Here is a 16245-nt window from a genome sequence, read left to right on the forward strand (position 1 = left end):
CAGTCTCTGCTCTCCACCACCACATTTGAGGGATGAGGGGCTATTTTATTTTGAGCCTCAGCAGGACTGAGGTTTGAACAGTCATGTGATAGTGAAGATATAAAGCAGTTTTGGTGACAAAGAAATGTCTCCCTAGTAGCTCAGTGGTAAATAACCTCCCACTTTACAATGCTGGAGACATGGGTAAAATCATTGGTCCAGGAAGATCCCACATGCCACAGGACAACTAAGCCTGTGAGCCACAACTACTGAGCCAGTGCTCCAGAGCCTGTACTCTGCAACAAGAAAGGACACCCCAGTGAAAAACCCGCGCCCCACAGCAGAGTAGCCCCGACTCTCCGCAACTAAAGAAAAGCACTGGCAGCAACAAAGACCCAGTGCAGCTATAAATAAACTAATTATTTTTAAAACACATAATTTTAAAAAAGTCTCTCTTCTGGGGGTCAGTGAACCAAGGTCAGTGAACGTGACCCTGGTCCACCTGGTGTCCACTGTTTACTAAGGGCTGCAGACTGTGCCGTTGAGAGGGGGTGTCCTCAGTGAGAGACCTACAACCCGGGCCTCCCTGTGGACCCCCACTCTCCAGTGTGACCCGAGCTGGTGGGTGAGGTTCTCAGGACCACGGACCCCACAGGATGACGTCACAAGGGGATGAGAGGGATGGCGGGGGACCCGGTGGCCTTGTGTTGTACCCTTCCAGCTGGTGGGCCAGGAGCTGGCCATGGTTTCTGGCTGGAGCAGGCTACAAGTCATGAAATTCTTCCCTCCAGGGCCTCCTGCGCTGCCAGCAACTGACTGCAGAGCCCCCCACAGGAAACCGGCAACCCCCAGATCAGAGAGGCCCGGGGAGCCGTCCACCCGAGGAGGCTCTACAGAAGCTTCTGGAAGCAGCTGTGAGGGGCAGCCGGTGGGCCCAGGCTACGTGGAGGAGGTAAGAGCTGGACGACCATCACGCACCTGGCCAGGCCTGGTGGGGCCATGCCTTGAGACTCGCACACCCGCCTGGGCAAATAACCCTGCAAGCCAGCGTCACTGGGATCTCACTGGGAACCCTGGGTGTGGGGCTTCAGATCCTGGAAGGAGGTCTGAGACAGGCGGAGGCGTCTCCTGCTCCCGGGCAGCCCCAGTTCCTGCAGGAAGGAAGGTGGCAGGAGGGATCTGTGCCTTGGAAACCCACAGGCATGTGACTCTTGGGCACTGGAGCCCACGTGCCCCCCAGGCACCTGCCTGGACACGCGGTTCCTTGTGGAGCTCGGGTTCTGAGCCCTCTGCCGCCATGCCCACAGTCCCTGCCTCTAGGTACGTGCATGTTGGCACTTTTTCTGTCCTGGAGTTCAGGCTCTTGTTCAGTCCACTCAGCACTTCAGTTTTGTGCCCTGAAAAACAGCCACACCAGGCAGGCTTCCTGGTGGCAGCCCCAGGAAGGGGGTTGGTGGGGGCAGGGAAGGAGGATGGGATGACGGTGGCAGAGGTGGTGGCAAGAAGGGCCAGGCTGGCAGGATGTGCTGGTGAAGGTCACTCCTCTGAGAGCATTAACCACAGGGCAGACAGGAAGCCAGTGCCTGGCCTGGAAGGCCCTGGGGGCGGAGGCTCCTGTTAGAGCCCAGACCCGCAGCGCAGGGGCCATGAGGGTTGCAGGTGGTGCTCAGCCGGGCCTTGTGTCTCAGGTGTGCAACGAGGAGGGCCGGGTGATCCGCTTCCGCTGCAAGCTGTGTGAGTGCAGCTTCAACGACCCCAACGCCAGGGACATGCACGTACGGGGACGCCGGCACCGGCTGCAGTACAAGGTGTGCCCTGACAGGGGGGCAGGGGGGCAGCTGTGCCTTGCACGCCCTGGCCCACGTCTCGGAACGCACCCTGTGCCTCTGTGAGTCTGAGTCCCTGGGCCCTTCAGCACCACGGGCTCAACCAGAGAGGCCCTCAGTTGCCATCACGAGGCCTCAGGTTTGCCAGGTTTGCCAGGGCATACACAAGTATGTTTAGACACACGTGATCCTGAGTGCGTGTGTGCACAGCACAGGCTATGACCCTCATGAGAGACAGTGGCTTCTGGGCATTTTTCTCTTTTAAGCAGCCTGTTGAGCTATCACACACCATGCAGCTGGTGCATGTGAAGCGGCTTTAACTGCATTCACAAATGTGTACATTCAGCCAGGGGCTCCATCTGATTCCGGAACAATCCATCAGGAGCCCCAGTCCCTATCGTCAGTCATACCCCCACCCCCAGCCCCTCCCCAGCCCTTGACAACAGGAACCCACTCTCTGTGTCTGCGGATCTGCCTGCTCTGCACGTTTCCCGTCAGTGGAGTCACACCCTGTGTGTCCTTCTGTGTCTGCTTCTCTCACTGAGTGGCATGTTCTCAAGGTCCGTCCACATGGTAGCGAGGGTCAGGGCTTCTCTCCTTTTTGGGGCCGAGTGCTGCTCCGTGTGTGGAGGGGACCACATTGTGTGTGTTTCGCCACTGAAGCACACTTGTGTTGTTTCCACCGGTGATTAATCCTTAGACACCACCACACTCTCTGAGTGAGGAAATTAAGTGCTAAAATTGAAGCCCAGTGAGTGAGTTAACAATTCTATTTACAATACACACTGGATCTCACACAAACGGTGTTTTCTGAATTACTCTGTTTGGGACGAGCATCTCTGGCCAGTCCTCTGAGAACAGCGTGACCACTGGTGGCACCTTGCTTCAAGGTGTCTCAGCACCTTCTTCCTCTGGCTCCTCCATGAGACTTCCGCATGGTTCGCTCGGTGTCACGTCTGCGGCTCTTTGAGTCAGCCATGGTTTTGTCCTCATGGTTTTCTGCCATGGCCTTTGGGGGACAAGGAATGTTGAGACTTCGGGACTGAAACTCACCGTTGTCTAAATCCAGTGGAAGGGTGTTGTCAGACGGGTGTCCCCCAGGCCCCGAGTTTCCCCCCTCCCAGCATTCTCATCTGAATGAAGGTCCCCGAACTTGGCAGAAAAAAGTGAACCCTGACCTCCCGATCGCGGACAAGCCCAGCACACGGGTGCGCAAGCTCGTGGAAGAGACACTGCGGAGGCAGCGGCAGCTGACCAAGAGGCGGCTGGGGGAGCTGCGGCGCTGGCACAACGAGACAAGGTGCAGCCTCGGGGCCCTGCGCGGTGGGAGGGCTCCCCACGGGCTCCCCAGGGCCCCAACGGGACCACCTCACAGCCCTGCCGCCCCTCAGGGCCCCGAGTCCCTCTCGTCCCACAGGCGCTACGACTTGTGCAGGAGGCGGCTGGAAGAGGGGCTGCCCATCCCAGACGCACACTCAGGACGCCCGCTGCCTGACCAGCACCTGCCTGCCCTCAGGAGTCGGCCAGGGGCGCCCACAGCCAAGCCTCTGGTGGGTGGTGGTCGAATGCCTCGGAGTGGCAGAAGCTGAAGGGACCTGAGGGCCTCACCGCCAGCCACAGCGGTCCCTCAGCTTCCTGAGACCCCAGTGGTCACATCCCTCAGAAGCACTGAGGCGTCTGACTGTCCATCCGTGGGGACTGGGCGGGCTGGGGGGAAACCGTTGAGGGTGCCCTGCCGAGGGAGGGGCCCCGGCTGCCTCCGGAGCCTCTGGCTCTGAAACTCGAGAGCGTTCTCTAGGGAGCCCAGTGGTCTCCCACTCGGCCCAAGCTCCCCACAGCTGTCGGGGCTGAGGTCCTCCCTGTTCCACCTCCCCCTGGGCCTTGTCACTCCTCTGCCTGGCTCTCCAGCCACTGCTCGCCAGTCGCACCAGCCAGGCTCCAAGGGCCCCCACGGCTCCCTAGTGCCCAGGACCTCTCAGCCTGCCTGTGACAAGACACACGCACCTCTCCCCGCAGCCCACAAGGCGGCCAGAGTCCAGCGACGACCGGCATGTCATGTGTAAGCACGCGGCCATCTACCCAACGGAGGAGGAGCTCCTGGCCGTCCAGAAGGCTGTCTCCCATGCGGAGCGTGCCCTCAAGCTGGTGTCTGACACGCTGGCTGAGGAGGACTCTGCCAGCCCGGAGCCCGAGGGCGGGGACCACAGGTGATGGACGGCGCCCTCCTGTCCAGGGGCCCAGAGGCTGCTGATCCCCGGCTGGATGGGCAGGGGTCAGGGTCCGTGCAGGAAGTGGCAGCTCCAGTGCCAGGAGGCTTGGTGTCTTCGGGGCCTGGGCTTTCCAGCCCCCTTCAGATATCACCCCAGGAGGCTAGGAGCTAGCCAGGAGGCTGGGAGATCAAAGGGGGTTATAGTACTCCCAGCCAAGGAGAGTGATTGTTCTTACACCGGAAGTCACTTTCCTGTAGAAGGCGAGTCTAGAAATGTGGTTTGCAGAGGATTAGCCGCCTCTGTGTCCTCACCTGTGACACAGAGACCAGTGGGAGGCTTGAGCAGGGGTGCCACCAAGCACTGAGCATGTGTGTGAATCATCTTTCCAGCTGCCCGACTGTCAGAAGACGGAAAGTCCCGGCACCTCGTAGTGAATCATTGCACGGTTTAGAGAATCCCAAAGGACTTAGCTTTTCCAGGTCCCCCATTTCTGGGTGGCTTCCTTTTCATTTACCATTTTTGTTTTTGTTTTGTTTTGTTTTGTTTTCTGGTTGTGCCGCATGGCTTGCAAAATCTTAGTTCCCCGACCAGGGATTGAACCTGGACCTTCAGCAGTGAGCACACACAGTTCTAACCAGTGGACCTCCAGGGAAGTCCCTCATTTACTATTTTAAGGTTTTTTTTTTTTTTTTGGTGGTAAAATACTCATAACAGGAAATTGGCCATTGTGGGCACATTCACAAGCTTGTACAGCCATCACCGCTGTCCGTTTCCAGAACTTTTTAATCATCTGAAACAGAAATCCATCCCGTAAAACTCCCCAGCCCCCGGCACCCACCTTTCCACCCCCCATCTCCATGGCGTGGCCTGTTCTGGACGTTTCCTGTCAATGGAATCGTGCAGCCTTTGTGTCAGGCTGATTCCAGTCAGCAGCTTCTTTGTGCCGGAGTGTTTGCTCTCTGAGAAGAACATGAGAGTCGTGCGTGGGTCACCAGGTGTCATAGCTGAACGCACTCGTCCCTGTGTGAACACGGGCGCCGCCCCGCCCCCAGCTCCGGTGAGGAAGCTCACTGCCTGGAAGTGGAAGCAGGCGTGGCCCCAGACAGGGCAGCTTTCCCTTAGCCTCCGCCCCCGTGTCTCCTGAAGGAGAAGGGCCCTCACTCAGTGCTTCGTGGCTTCCCTCCCCGTTTTCTCCCCGTTCTCAGGTTTTATTTTTGTTAGTTTAATTTTTCATTTTGAAATGATTATGGACTCAACACAAACATAGTAAGGAGAGGACCCTCCACCCTCCCGCAGCTTCCACAGCGTGGACCCACAGGTGTCAAGGCTGGGCATCCACACAGGCACCACAGGGAGGCCCAGGCCCCGCTCAGGCCTTCCCGGTGCTGGACAGCTCGCCCCCGAGCAGACGCCCCACCGCAGTGAGAACACGGGGCCTCCGCCAGCACAGGAGCCCTGCTGCCCCCACACTCCCACAGCCCCCAAACCCAGCTTTAAAGCAAATCCGATTGCACTCTTTTAAAGCCTTCACATAACATTGATGTCATGTTACATGTCTGTCCTTACATTATTTTGCTTTCTTTGTTGTTTATTTTTATTTTTTGTCTTTTTCTCTTTTTTTTACATTATTTTTCAAAAACATAGAAGTGTTGGTGGCTTTTTTTCCTCACAACTTTTTTTTTCCTTCATCACACTGAGCTTTGTGGGATGTTAGTTCCCTGACCAGCGACTGAACCCAGAGCCCTTGGTCATGAGAGCGTGAAGTCCTGACCACTGGACTGCCAGGGAATTCCCTTTCTCACTCTTGTTTGTGGCCTTTTTCTCTGTGGAAAGGTGTGTGTGTGTGTGTAATAGGAACATGATGAACTGTCCTATGGATGTTGCGTTATTTACTTAACTGTCGCAAAGAGCTCATTAGTGTTGGTTTGTTTGTTTTTTTTTCAGTTTTATTATGGAAATTCTCTAACACACACAAAAGATGACCATACCTAAACTGAGGGTGACTCACTTGCTCTCTCCCCATCTCCCGCCTTGCCCACAGTGGTTAAAGGAAACCCTGTCCGACACCCTGTTGGGCGCCAGCCCACAGCTGGAGTATGTCAGTGCATCAACGCATGTCTCTAAACAAGACTCTTTTTCATTTAACAAAACCGGAATACCATGATCATCCTCAAAGAAAAATGAACCATAATTCTTTAGCAACACCAAATATCCAGTCAGTGCTGCAGTGTCCAGTTGTCCCATAGATAACAACAATTCAGTCTTTTGTTTAGGAGGTCTTTTTGTTTTGCAGTTTGTGTTGAATCAGGGTCCCAATTAATTGACAAGCGGTTAAGTCTCTTGATCCGTGGGTTCCCACCTTTCTGCTCTGCCTTCCCCTAAAGGGTCTGATCCTTGTCCTGTAGACATTCCAGGCGTGGCTGGTCCCCCGGACCATCCCAGGCTCCAGCATTGGTGGTCTGGAGACAGACCACAAAGACACCCACATGCATCGCAGAACAAGATTATCTCATGTCCTGAGACATGACATGAAGCAAAGTGGTAGTCGGGAAGTGGTGGGAGCAGGTGGCAGCTTCCAAGGAGGTGACCGTGTGTGTGTGTGTGAGAGAGAGAGAGCGTGGAGAGGCCCGCCACGGCGTGGGGGCACCCCAGGCAACAGTCCGGGTGGGCAAGCCTCGTGGGGAGGGAGTGGAAGGAGAGGGTGGTGGTGTAGCAGCCAGGGATCAAGGTGGGCGCCCCAGGAAGAAGCTGGGGTGTCCCCCGGCCTGCAGCGGGGCAGCAGTAGGAGGGTGGCTGCCGGGCCAATTCGGCCCTGGGAGTCGCCTGCAGAAAGTGGCTGGGACAGTGGTGGGCAGGCGAGGGCAGAGTTGGGGGCAGGGGAGGTGGGACTAGATGCACAGACTGGAGGTGGGGACAGGCAGGGAACTGCCGGCCAGGCCTCCTCAGAGGAGTCCAGGTCGGGGTGACGTGGCCACGGAGACAGCTCAGAAGCCAGGGGCCGACGAGGCTGGCTGGGGTCAGGCAACCTTTTCCCCCCAGCATGCAGTTTACCAGCAGAGGGTGCCAGCTGCCAGCCCCGCCGAGCAGCATAGGTTCCCATCCTCAGGTCCGAGAACTTTCCCTGTTCTCCCAGTTATCCCGGTGTCTCTCGGATCAGGTGCCCTCTGGGAAGGGCCATACTCCTACTTCACAGATGAAGACATGGAGGTGCAGGCGCCTGGCAAGGAAACCCATGCCCCTGGGTCGGGAGTGGGGGTCCTTCCTCCCCGCCGCCTGTTCACTGGTCCATGGGTTTGTCTCAGCAGCGGCCCCAGCCCCTCAGCCCGGATCCTGAAAGGCGTGATGCGGGTTGGCCTCCTGGCGAAGGGGCTACTCCTGCGGGGAGATCGGGCGGTACAGCTGATCCTGCTCTGCTCCCAGAAGCCCACCCACGCCCTGCAGCGCAGAGTCGCCGAGCAGCTGCCCCTCCAGCTCCCGGTGAGGTGCCCGCCACCCTGCGTGGGGTCTGCCTGGGTGAGACACGGTCCGGTCTGCTTTTAGAAACAGGCACAGGGATCCACTGGTGGAACTTGAGGGTTCCCTTATCAGGGGGTTCACAGTAGGGCTTGAAACAGTCTAACATCTGGCTCATGAGGACGGTCACTTCTGTCACACCCACACAGAGCCCAGCCAGCTGGCATGAGGACGATCTGCAGGGAAAGCACTAGGGAGGCACGGGGCTGGAGGCGTGGCCGGACTTTCTCTCCCGGCACAGTTCCCATCGTTGTCATAGAGCTTTGCTCACCCGAGATAATAACTGGGAGAAGAGGGAGGGCATGTCATGATGTCAATTGATCATCTGCAGTTAAAACAATCGCTTCCCAGGGTGCTTTCTCCTTCCTGTCTGCCACCCTTCCCGAGGGGACTCAGCTTCGTCCCTCCTAGCCCTTCTCCCAGTCTGGTCGGCAGACACAAGAAACAAACACAGAGAAGGCTGACTTCTGATGTATCTTCTGTAGAGCAGTTCAAGCCTGATGCCAGGTCGGGAGCACTCAGGGAGAGCGGGGTCCACTGCAGACGGGACCGTGGGAGGTGGGGATCTCAACAGAAGACGGAGCAGGTGAGCTGAGAGATGAGGAGAAGCCTTGACAGTTGGGGGCGGGCCGCGTTCCCCTAGAGGAACAGGAACCTGCAGAGGCCAAGAGGCAGGAGGCCCACGGAGAGGTGAGCCTGAGTGGACGAGGGCCTAGATCAAGCCAGGCCTGAAGGCGACCTGAGCGCTAAGTCACTTTAGTTGTCTCCGACTCTGTGCAACCCACCAGGCTCCTCTGTCCATGGGATTCCCCAAGCAAGAAGACTGGAGCAGGTTGCCATGCCCTCCTCCAGGAGGTCTTCCTGACCCAGGGGTCAAATCCGTGTCTCTTATGTCTCCTGCACTGGCAGGCAGATTCTTTACCACTAGTGCCACCAGGGAAGGCCGTGTGGGGAGGTGTGACTGCCTCCTCAGGGCAATGGGGAGACTGGAGGGCTTTAAGCAGGGGAGTGACATGTTCCAACTCCACCAGTAATCACTCATTTTTCCTGAACACCCCACAACATAGCAGTTTTTTGCTAAATACTTCAAGGGATGCAAAGATGGCTCAGATGCAGGCCCTGTCCTCCAGAATCTGGCAACCCAGGGCCATGAAGATGGATGAGGCCGGAGGGAAGATAGCAGAGGCCATGGGAGAGCTGGTGGTGCCCAGCCTCCAGAGAGATAGACAGACCCTCTTAGCTGTCACCTGGCCAAGTGACTCGGGAACTCCAGAGCAACGTGAGGGACACAGTAAACTGTCTCCAGGCACTGGGTCACTGCACCAAACCCACCTTCGTTGTGCTGTCTCCCAGGCGGCAGCAGTCGGAGTTCTAAAGCCATAAGCGAGGGCCCCTGCTCCCGAAGCTCCCCCTGTGAGAGACTGACTGGAACGAGGTCTGGAGAGGAGGGGGCCCGCTAAGAGGGCAGGGCTGCCTGGAGCCTCTGCTTGCAGAGGACTGACCCTCTGGGCAGCCCCGGGTGAGGGGGCCGGGGCTGGCGGGGCCATAAGGTGCCCATGTTGGGGCAAGACTGAACCCTGGGCCCCGTGGCAGGGGTCGGGTGGGGACCAGAGCCAAGCGGCCTCAGACCTTGCCTGGAGGCACCCCCTGTCCTGCATTCCGAGAGACCATGGTCTGCCCTCATCCTCCCAAGGGCGGCCTGGTAGGCCAGCTGAAGGACTGTGTGGTTTTCACTGAATAATTGTGGATCTGTCAGGCCATATTCCACACTCATGTGTAGGGAGCCTCACTCTTTCTTGTGGCCGGAGGGTGTCCTGTTTCCACATGTCCGTAGCTGGCCGGGTCCTCCCATGTAATTGGACATTTAGGTTGTGTCGTGTTCCGGGTCACCAGCGAAGCTGCAGAGAGTGAATAAGCTTGTACACACACTGCTCCACACACGTGGGAGCACTTCCTGGAGCAGAGTCTCTGGGTCCAAGGCACGAGCCTGGATGCTCCTGGTGAGTGTCGCCAGGTCAGCCTCCACCAGCAGTTTATAGATGCATGGATCTGCCGGCCAAGGGCTTCCCTGGTGTCTCAGATGGTAAAGAATCTGCCTGCAATGCAGGAGACTCAGGTTTGATCCCTGGGTCCAGAAGATCCCTTGGAGAAGGACATGGCAACCCACTCCAGTATTCTTGCCTGGGGAATCCCATGGACGGTGGAGCCTGGTGAGCTGCAGACACGACTGAAGTGACTAAGCATGCACACGCCAGCCCAGCTGCTCCTCAGATTCCTCAAATTTTGCCCTTCTTACAGGTGGCCATGGCATGTCATTCTAGTTTTAATATGAGTCTTCCTTACCATGGGGCTCTTTTTTTTTTGTCTTTGTGTGAAAAGGGTCACTTTGGTTTCTTTCTCTGCAAACTATCACCTGCCAGTTTTGTTGTTGGGTTGCTGATCTGGTTGTTATTGAGCTCCAGGTGTTTTTTACATATGAAGGCACCTTGGTATTTCTACATGTGCACTTCTGGAGGGCAAGGCTGTGTCTCGGTCCCTAGGAGGTCCCAGAAGGTGTGGGGCTGGGCACCCGGCTGGGTCCCACCTCACAGGTGGAGTCCTGAGGCCTCATGCTGTATGTGTGCCTCGCAGGTGGTAACAGACGACAAGTACGAGGTCTCTTCTGACCCGGACGCCAGCATTGTCATCTCCTCCTGCGAGGAGCCCCGGATACAGGTCGCTGTGTCCATCACCTCGCCCCTAATGCGGGAGGACCCCTCCAAAGACCAAGGTGCGGCTGGGCCCTTCTGTTCAGCCCCCTCTTCCCACATACCTGGCGGCCTAAGGCAGCACCCACTTCTGCTCTGGTTTAGGGGGAGGGGTGCCACCACCACCTTCCCGTGCTTCTGTCAAGCCTGGATGCCCTGGTCAGATAAGGGCCAGGCCTTGGGGTAGCGGAGGAAGGCAGGAGGGGAGCTGGGACAAGTGTCAAGTGGCTCAGAACTGGCTGTGGCAGGTGTGCTCGGGGCCCTTCCCCCTGAGCCTTCAGGCTATGCGGGCACCTGCTCCCCGCCCCAAGGAGACCCAGTGTGCGGGGTCCCCCAGCCAAGCAGGGGCTCTGGGGACCTGAGACATATGGCACTGCTGCCTGGGCAAGTGGGAGGAGTGCAGGCCGAGGCCAGAGGGCAGCCAACACAGAGGGTGGGGGCCAGGCCGGAGGGCACCCCAGGTCTCATGCCCAGGAGTAGGGAACCCCTGGGACAGCCCCTGGGACTCTCCCAAACTCCAGCCTTTCTCAGACCCCCTTCCGGATCATTGCCTTGAATAAGGGCCACGAACCATTGCTGCTTTCTCTGATTCAAGTCCTTTTTGGCTCTTCCACTTTTAAAGAAGAGAGCCTTTGAACTGTGAGTGGAAAGCCATTATCAGGGGAGTGCCACGTGTCATCTAAAAGTAGATGCAGTGGGAAGGAACAGTGACGCCCTCCCTTTGACACCAGCTTCAGGCTTGCTCCAGCTCGCTCCCCTGCCAACAAGTGGGAACTAGGAATGTCGGGGAGGGGGCGGGCTGGAGGGGTCCAGAGAGCAGGAAGCCCCTCTGCAGGCACGCTGGACCCCTAGAGCTGCTCCTCACTTGGGTCCACACACTGCTGGCCGCTGCTGGGTGGGAGGGGGTGGCGTTCAGCTGTTTCTGTGCTGGCTCTCAGCCCCCAGGAACTGACCCAGGCCTGGGGGGCCGGGGGGAGAACGGTGCTCCCTCCTGCGACCTGGACACCAGGGCCTCACGGGATGAGGGGAGAAGAATCTTCCTAAAGCAAGCAGAAATAAGAAGAAATGGACATTTCCCCCAACATGGGGCCCTGGTCATCTGTGATGGCATGTGCTCAAACCTGACCCTAATCACACACGCACATGGAAGTTTCTGGAAATCCAGTTTCATTCCTAGTTTTCCCCCTGAATGTGGACCTCTTGGGGGAAAGGGACCACAGAGTCTCGGAAAGGGATGGGACTTCAGGAGGGGAGCTCTGTGTCCCCATGGCAGTGTCTGGAGGCAGGGCGAGCGAGCTGAGCTGCGTGTCTTCCTGATGAACAGATGAACGCAGCGAGGCTCAGGGACCTGAGGGCCCAGGAGGTGGGAACGGGGAGGGATGGCTGGCCCATCTGCCCTTCTCTTCCAGAAGGAACTGAGGTGCCTCCGCCGGACCCAGGAGATGTCCTGAGCCCAGAGAAGTGCCTGCAGGCACTGGCTGCTCTCCGCCATGCCAAGTGGTTCCAGGTTAGCGGCGGGCGGGCTCCCAGGAGAGGCCAGGGGTCAACATGGGTGGGGTGGCTCTGGGTCCTCGCCTCACGCTCACCATCATGATGGAGGTCACTTCTTGGCCAATTGGGTTGGGAGCTTGAAAGGGGTGACCACCGCTCTGGCCCCGCTGGCTGGCACTAGGGCTTAGACTGGGCCATTTGGGAGTGGAATCTGCTTCCGGTTGCCTCCCACAGCCCAGGAGGCTGGCCTGATCCCACTGGAGTCCCTCAATGCCTCCACTGCCAGCATGGGACCGCCAGCCAGGCTCACTGCCCCAGCTCAGTCTTGCTCCCTTGGCCCCATGCATAGCTCCCTGTCCCACCCTAGCCATGTGCTCAGAGCTTCCTGGGGCTTCCCATGTGCTTCTTCCCCCAAAGGCAAGAGCCAGCGGCCTACAGCCCTGTGTGATTGTCATCAGGGTCTTCCGGGACCTCTGCCAGCGCGTGCCCACCTGGGGGGCCCTGCCGGACTGGGTAAGACAGCGCCAAGGGGCCAGCCTTGCTTTAGGAAGCCCCCAAACTCTGCCAGGCCACAGCCCTGTTAGGCTGAGCCTCATATCCTTGTCCTGTGTCCAGCTTTCTGAGAAAAGGCTGGTGTCGGTCTGAGTCCCAGGGGGGAGGCTTGCCACAGGACATGGCCTCATTTGACTGTATTGTCTTAAACCTACAACCTTGCAGGCAGCACCAGGAAGCATGTAAATACAAGGGCACCCCAGCAAAAGCTGGGGTGTTTGCCTAGACCTGCAGGCATTGGTGCAGAGGCCCTGGTGAGGGCAAGAAGCCCGTGCCTGTCCTGGCTCCACTTTGACCTCTAGGCCTGGGGCAGACCCACCTCCTCTGAAGGATAGAATCCAGTGGCCCTGACACGCCCCTTCAGCTGGCCCTGGAGCCGTTCCGGGGGGAGAGGAGAGGAGAGAGGATGCAAGGGACCCTGGGTACCTCAAACCCCCAAAGTTGCCTCGTGAGACCCCCAGCCCCGCCCACTGGAGCCCCATGCCTCGACTTTCAGGGTCTCATCTCTGAGTATCCCTCTCCTGTCACACACCCACTGACCTCCCCAGTGACCAAGTCAACTTGTAGGTTTTTAAGGTTTTCACCTTTGACCTTATCCCTGGGTATTTGGCCCTGAACTTGGAGGAACGCGTGCCTCTTCTCTGCAGCCATCTGTAGCCAGTCCATCAGCTCCATGCCCATAGGCGGGCTCCTAGACGTTCCCCACACCCCAACCCAGGCTGCCCTTGGCTGTACTCAAGGGAGCCGTCTCCAAAACCAGGGGCTCTGATGCCCCCCGGACCTTGGCTTCCTGCCTGTGGTCTGAGGAGACGTCCACTCTCAGCTCCACCCCAGGTGGGTGGCACAGTAGCTGCCCCATGCTGAGTGACCAGAGAGGTTCACTCAGATGTTCGCGTTGGTTGGTGGGGGGGTGGGACCTGTTGCGCATTTCTTGGAGCCCGTTTCCCTTTAAGTGTAGACACGCCCCCACGACAGCTCACACCCCCAACCCTGTCCCTGGGCCCTCCAGGCAGGTGGCTCCTGGAGGAAGAAACGTACCTGAACTAGGCCCCAGGATCCTGTGACCCTCAGGGGCCCTCAGGTCACAGAGAATGAATCTCTGAACCCACGTGACACTAGTTTGCCACATTACCATTGATGGGATTTTGCTAATGAGGAAACTGAAAAGGGAGGGTGATGAAACCCGCCCACGGCCACGCCAGGGCAGTGAGGTCCGGTGACCCCCTGGGTGGGGGGCTGGGTGGGCGTGAGGGGCCACTGGGCAGGAGTCTTCAGTCCCGTGTCCTCTGGAGACCCGGCTGCCCGCAAAACCACTGTCCCCTCAAAGGCCTGGGTCTCCTTTTCTGTCCCGGCCCAGGCCATGGAGCTGCTGGTGGAGAAGGCCCTGAGCAGCACCAAGGGGCCCCTGAGCCCCGGGGATGCTGTGCGCCGAGTCCTGGAGTGCGTGGCCTCAGGGACGCTCCTCACAGGTCAGTCCCCGTTGGCCAGCAGCTCAGACCCTAGAGCACTTGGCAGACACCAAGGACCATGGGGGAGCGGGGCAGGTGGACAAAGGAGCCTCTTAGGAACACCCCTAAGTTCCATCCAGCCTAGGCAGGACATCGGACACAGACACACACATGCGTGTCACTCACCCAAGGGAGCCATGAGGAGGCGTGGACGGGTGGAAGGAGAGGCGGGTGCGGGCTGGAGGGGGTTCCACGGGGTCCTCTGATGCCACATCCATCCTTCCTGGGGAGCCAGGGATAGCCCGAGGGCTGCTTCTGAAGGAAACGACAGGAGGTCCATCGTGGGCCGGGCACGGAGCTGTTCACGGCATCCTGAGTGGTGGTGGCAGGAAGAGACCAGGCCGGCAGCCCACGTGACGTGTTAGATGCAGTCGGTGTTTTCCAGCTGTTTTGGTGACTTGGATGATAGTGTGTTTCATGGAAGACGAGCGTGATACATGGGCCTGTGGTGTGAACCTTTTATGTAACTGCACACTCACCCACGCGTGTGCACATGTGCACACACACACACACACACACACAGGCTGCAAGGAGCTCTGCTGAATGCGTGGGGGGCCGGAGGGGGACTGGCGGGGAGAGGCCCAGTTGTGGTCCGTGGGCCCGTGGAGGTCCAGGCGCAGACTTCCAACATCGCAGAGCCGTGGTGGCAGCCTTCACAAGGGTGCATCTGCTTCTCTGCCGCTCCCACTGACCCCCCACCCCTCGTCCAGATGGGCCCGGGCTCCAGGATCCCTGTGAGAGAGACCAGATGGATGCCCTCAGCTCCATGACCCTCCAGGAACGAGAAGATATCACAGCCAGCGCCCAGGTAGGAGGCCAGCCCAACTTGGGCCCACATGAGCCGGCTGCAGGCAGCCCGGCTCCCAGCCCCTGTGCACATCTCTGCTGCATCCCAGGAAACGGTCTGGGCCCACTTCCCGTCCTCTTCCCTGCAGAATCAGGTGGCCTGTGGGTGACAGGACTGCTTCCAGGGGTAGGGCCAGCCCAGCCCAGAACTGAGGCCGTGATGAGGTGCAGACTTGGGGCCTCATCGTCCTGGGAGTACCCCAATGCCCCAGGTCTGCACACACCTAGCCAGGCCTCCTGCTGCGCCTCAACAGCTTCAAGAACCAAAGCATTACCCACCCACCCCCCCACCACCCCATCTCTGGCTTCCCTTTCATTTGCAAATTTCTATTAATGAGCAAGTCTCTTCAGCAGACTTCACATTGGGCATGACATCATGAAGGGTCTTAAGTGGAAAGAGTCAAATTGCTGTTAATCAGAGCCCAACTGGGAGAAGCAGGATCCAGGGTCCCCTTAGCAGACGAGGAAGAGCTGAGGTTGTCGGGCTTCCGGGCAGCGTCCTTGGCACCAGTGGGTATGAACAGCTCCCAGCACAGTTCCTCGCGCCCAGAGGTGCTTCGAGCTTGGCCATTGCTGGGAGGGTGCGAGGATGCCTGAGTCTGCGCAGGCTGTGTGAGGTGGGCCAGCGGGCGTGGGCAGGCGGGTCCTGACAGCTGGTCTGCCCCCAGCACGCCCTGCGCATGTTGGCGTTCCGGCAGATCCACAAGATCCTGGGCATCGACCCGCTGCCGCCCCCCAGAATCAGGCTGGGGGCACGCTTCCGGAAGAGGCCACAGGAGGCAGGCGAGCTGGAGGCCAAGGTGGGCAGCGACCAGAGGAAGCGGCCTCGCCTCCCCAACGGGACCTGACTCGCTGCCGCTGAGCGGCCGCCTCACCCCTGACACCGACAGCCCACGTCTCCCGTTGCAGTAACGTTCTGTAGTTTCCTTTAAACACACCTGTGCTTAAACCATTAGTGAGCTCTCTTCATCTGGCAATTTGAGCTGTGGGATTTGGGCGCAGCACCCAAGGCCTCCCTTCACCCTGGGGTGAGAAGGGGCAGCACAACCGTAAACCCTGGCATTTCTTGCTAGCTTTAAAGTCACCCTGTGGCCTGCGAAGGGTGTGGGTTTTTAATGACCTCGTGTGGATGCGCCTAGCACACGTGGATTCAACTCAACATGGGCAAGCCCACTGAGGGCCCCACATCAGGAAACCTGCCCTGGAAGCAGGTTGGAAGGGGGTGTTGGCCAAGCCTGGGAGTGTGCCCAAGCTGGGGTCCCCCATCCCCAAGCCCAGCTGGTTCCAAACACACCACCTGTGACAGTTCCCCAGGCTGGAGACTTGGCCAGAGGTTTGCAGGGTCTGAGCTGGGCTCACCCCCGCCCGCCATGGAGGGGGCCGCAGAGCCCCTGGGTGGTGAGGGTGCAGGCTGGGCTGGCCCCTGACCCCAGGAACATGAGTGACCCCCCTGGTCTGCATGCTGTGCCGCTGCGTGCCTTCTGCACTGTGAGGAGCCCCTCTGTGCGCCTCATTTGGGGCTGGTTTGCCTCCTCTTTCTCCCGTCCTCCTCGCATAGGTGCAGCCAACATGG

General features: G+C 58.8%; 1 protein-coding gene across 1 annotated transcript in view; it reads left to right on the forward strand.

The window, feature by feature from the left end:
* ZFR2 (zinc finger RNA binding protein 2) overlaps window positions 1-15520 on the forward strand; it is a 44936-nt gene extending 29416 nt beyond the window's left edge. Inside the window, exons 8-18 of the mRNA XM_052643840.1 lie at window positions 771-931; window positions 1668-1787; window positions 2966-3355; window positions 3822-4012; window positions 7318-7492; window positions 10160-10298; window positions 11685-11782; window positions 12184-12279; window positions 13676-13787; window positions 14537-14634; window positions 15341-15520. Coding sequence (XP_052499800.1) covers window positions 771-931; window positions 1668-1787; window positions 2966-3355; window positions 3822-4012; window positions 7318-7492; window positions 10160-10298; window positions 11685-11782; window positions 12184-12279; window positions 13676-13787; window positions 14537-14634; window positions 15341-15520 — 1760 coding nt within the window. The remainder of the gene's footprint in view (window positions 1-770; window positions 932-1667; window positions 1788-2965; window positions 3356-3821; window positions 4013-7317; window positions 7493-10159; window positions 10299-11684; window positions 11783-12183; window positions 12280-13675; window positions 13788-14536; window positions 14635-15340) is intronic.
* The last annotated feature ends 725 nt before the right edge of the window (window positions 15521-16245 follow it).

The sequence above is a fragment of the Budorcas taxicolor genome, chromosome 7 (assembly GCF_023091745.1).
Source record: "Budorcas taxicolor isolate Tak-1 chromosome 7, Takin1.1, whole genome shotgun sequence".
Classification (NCBI taxonomy): Eukaryota; Metazoa; Chordata; class Mammalia; order Artiodactyla; family Bovidae; genus Budorcas; species Budorcas taxicolor.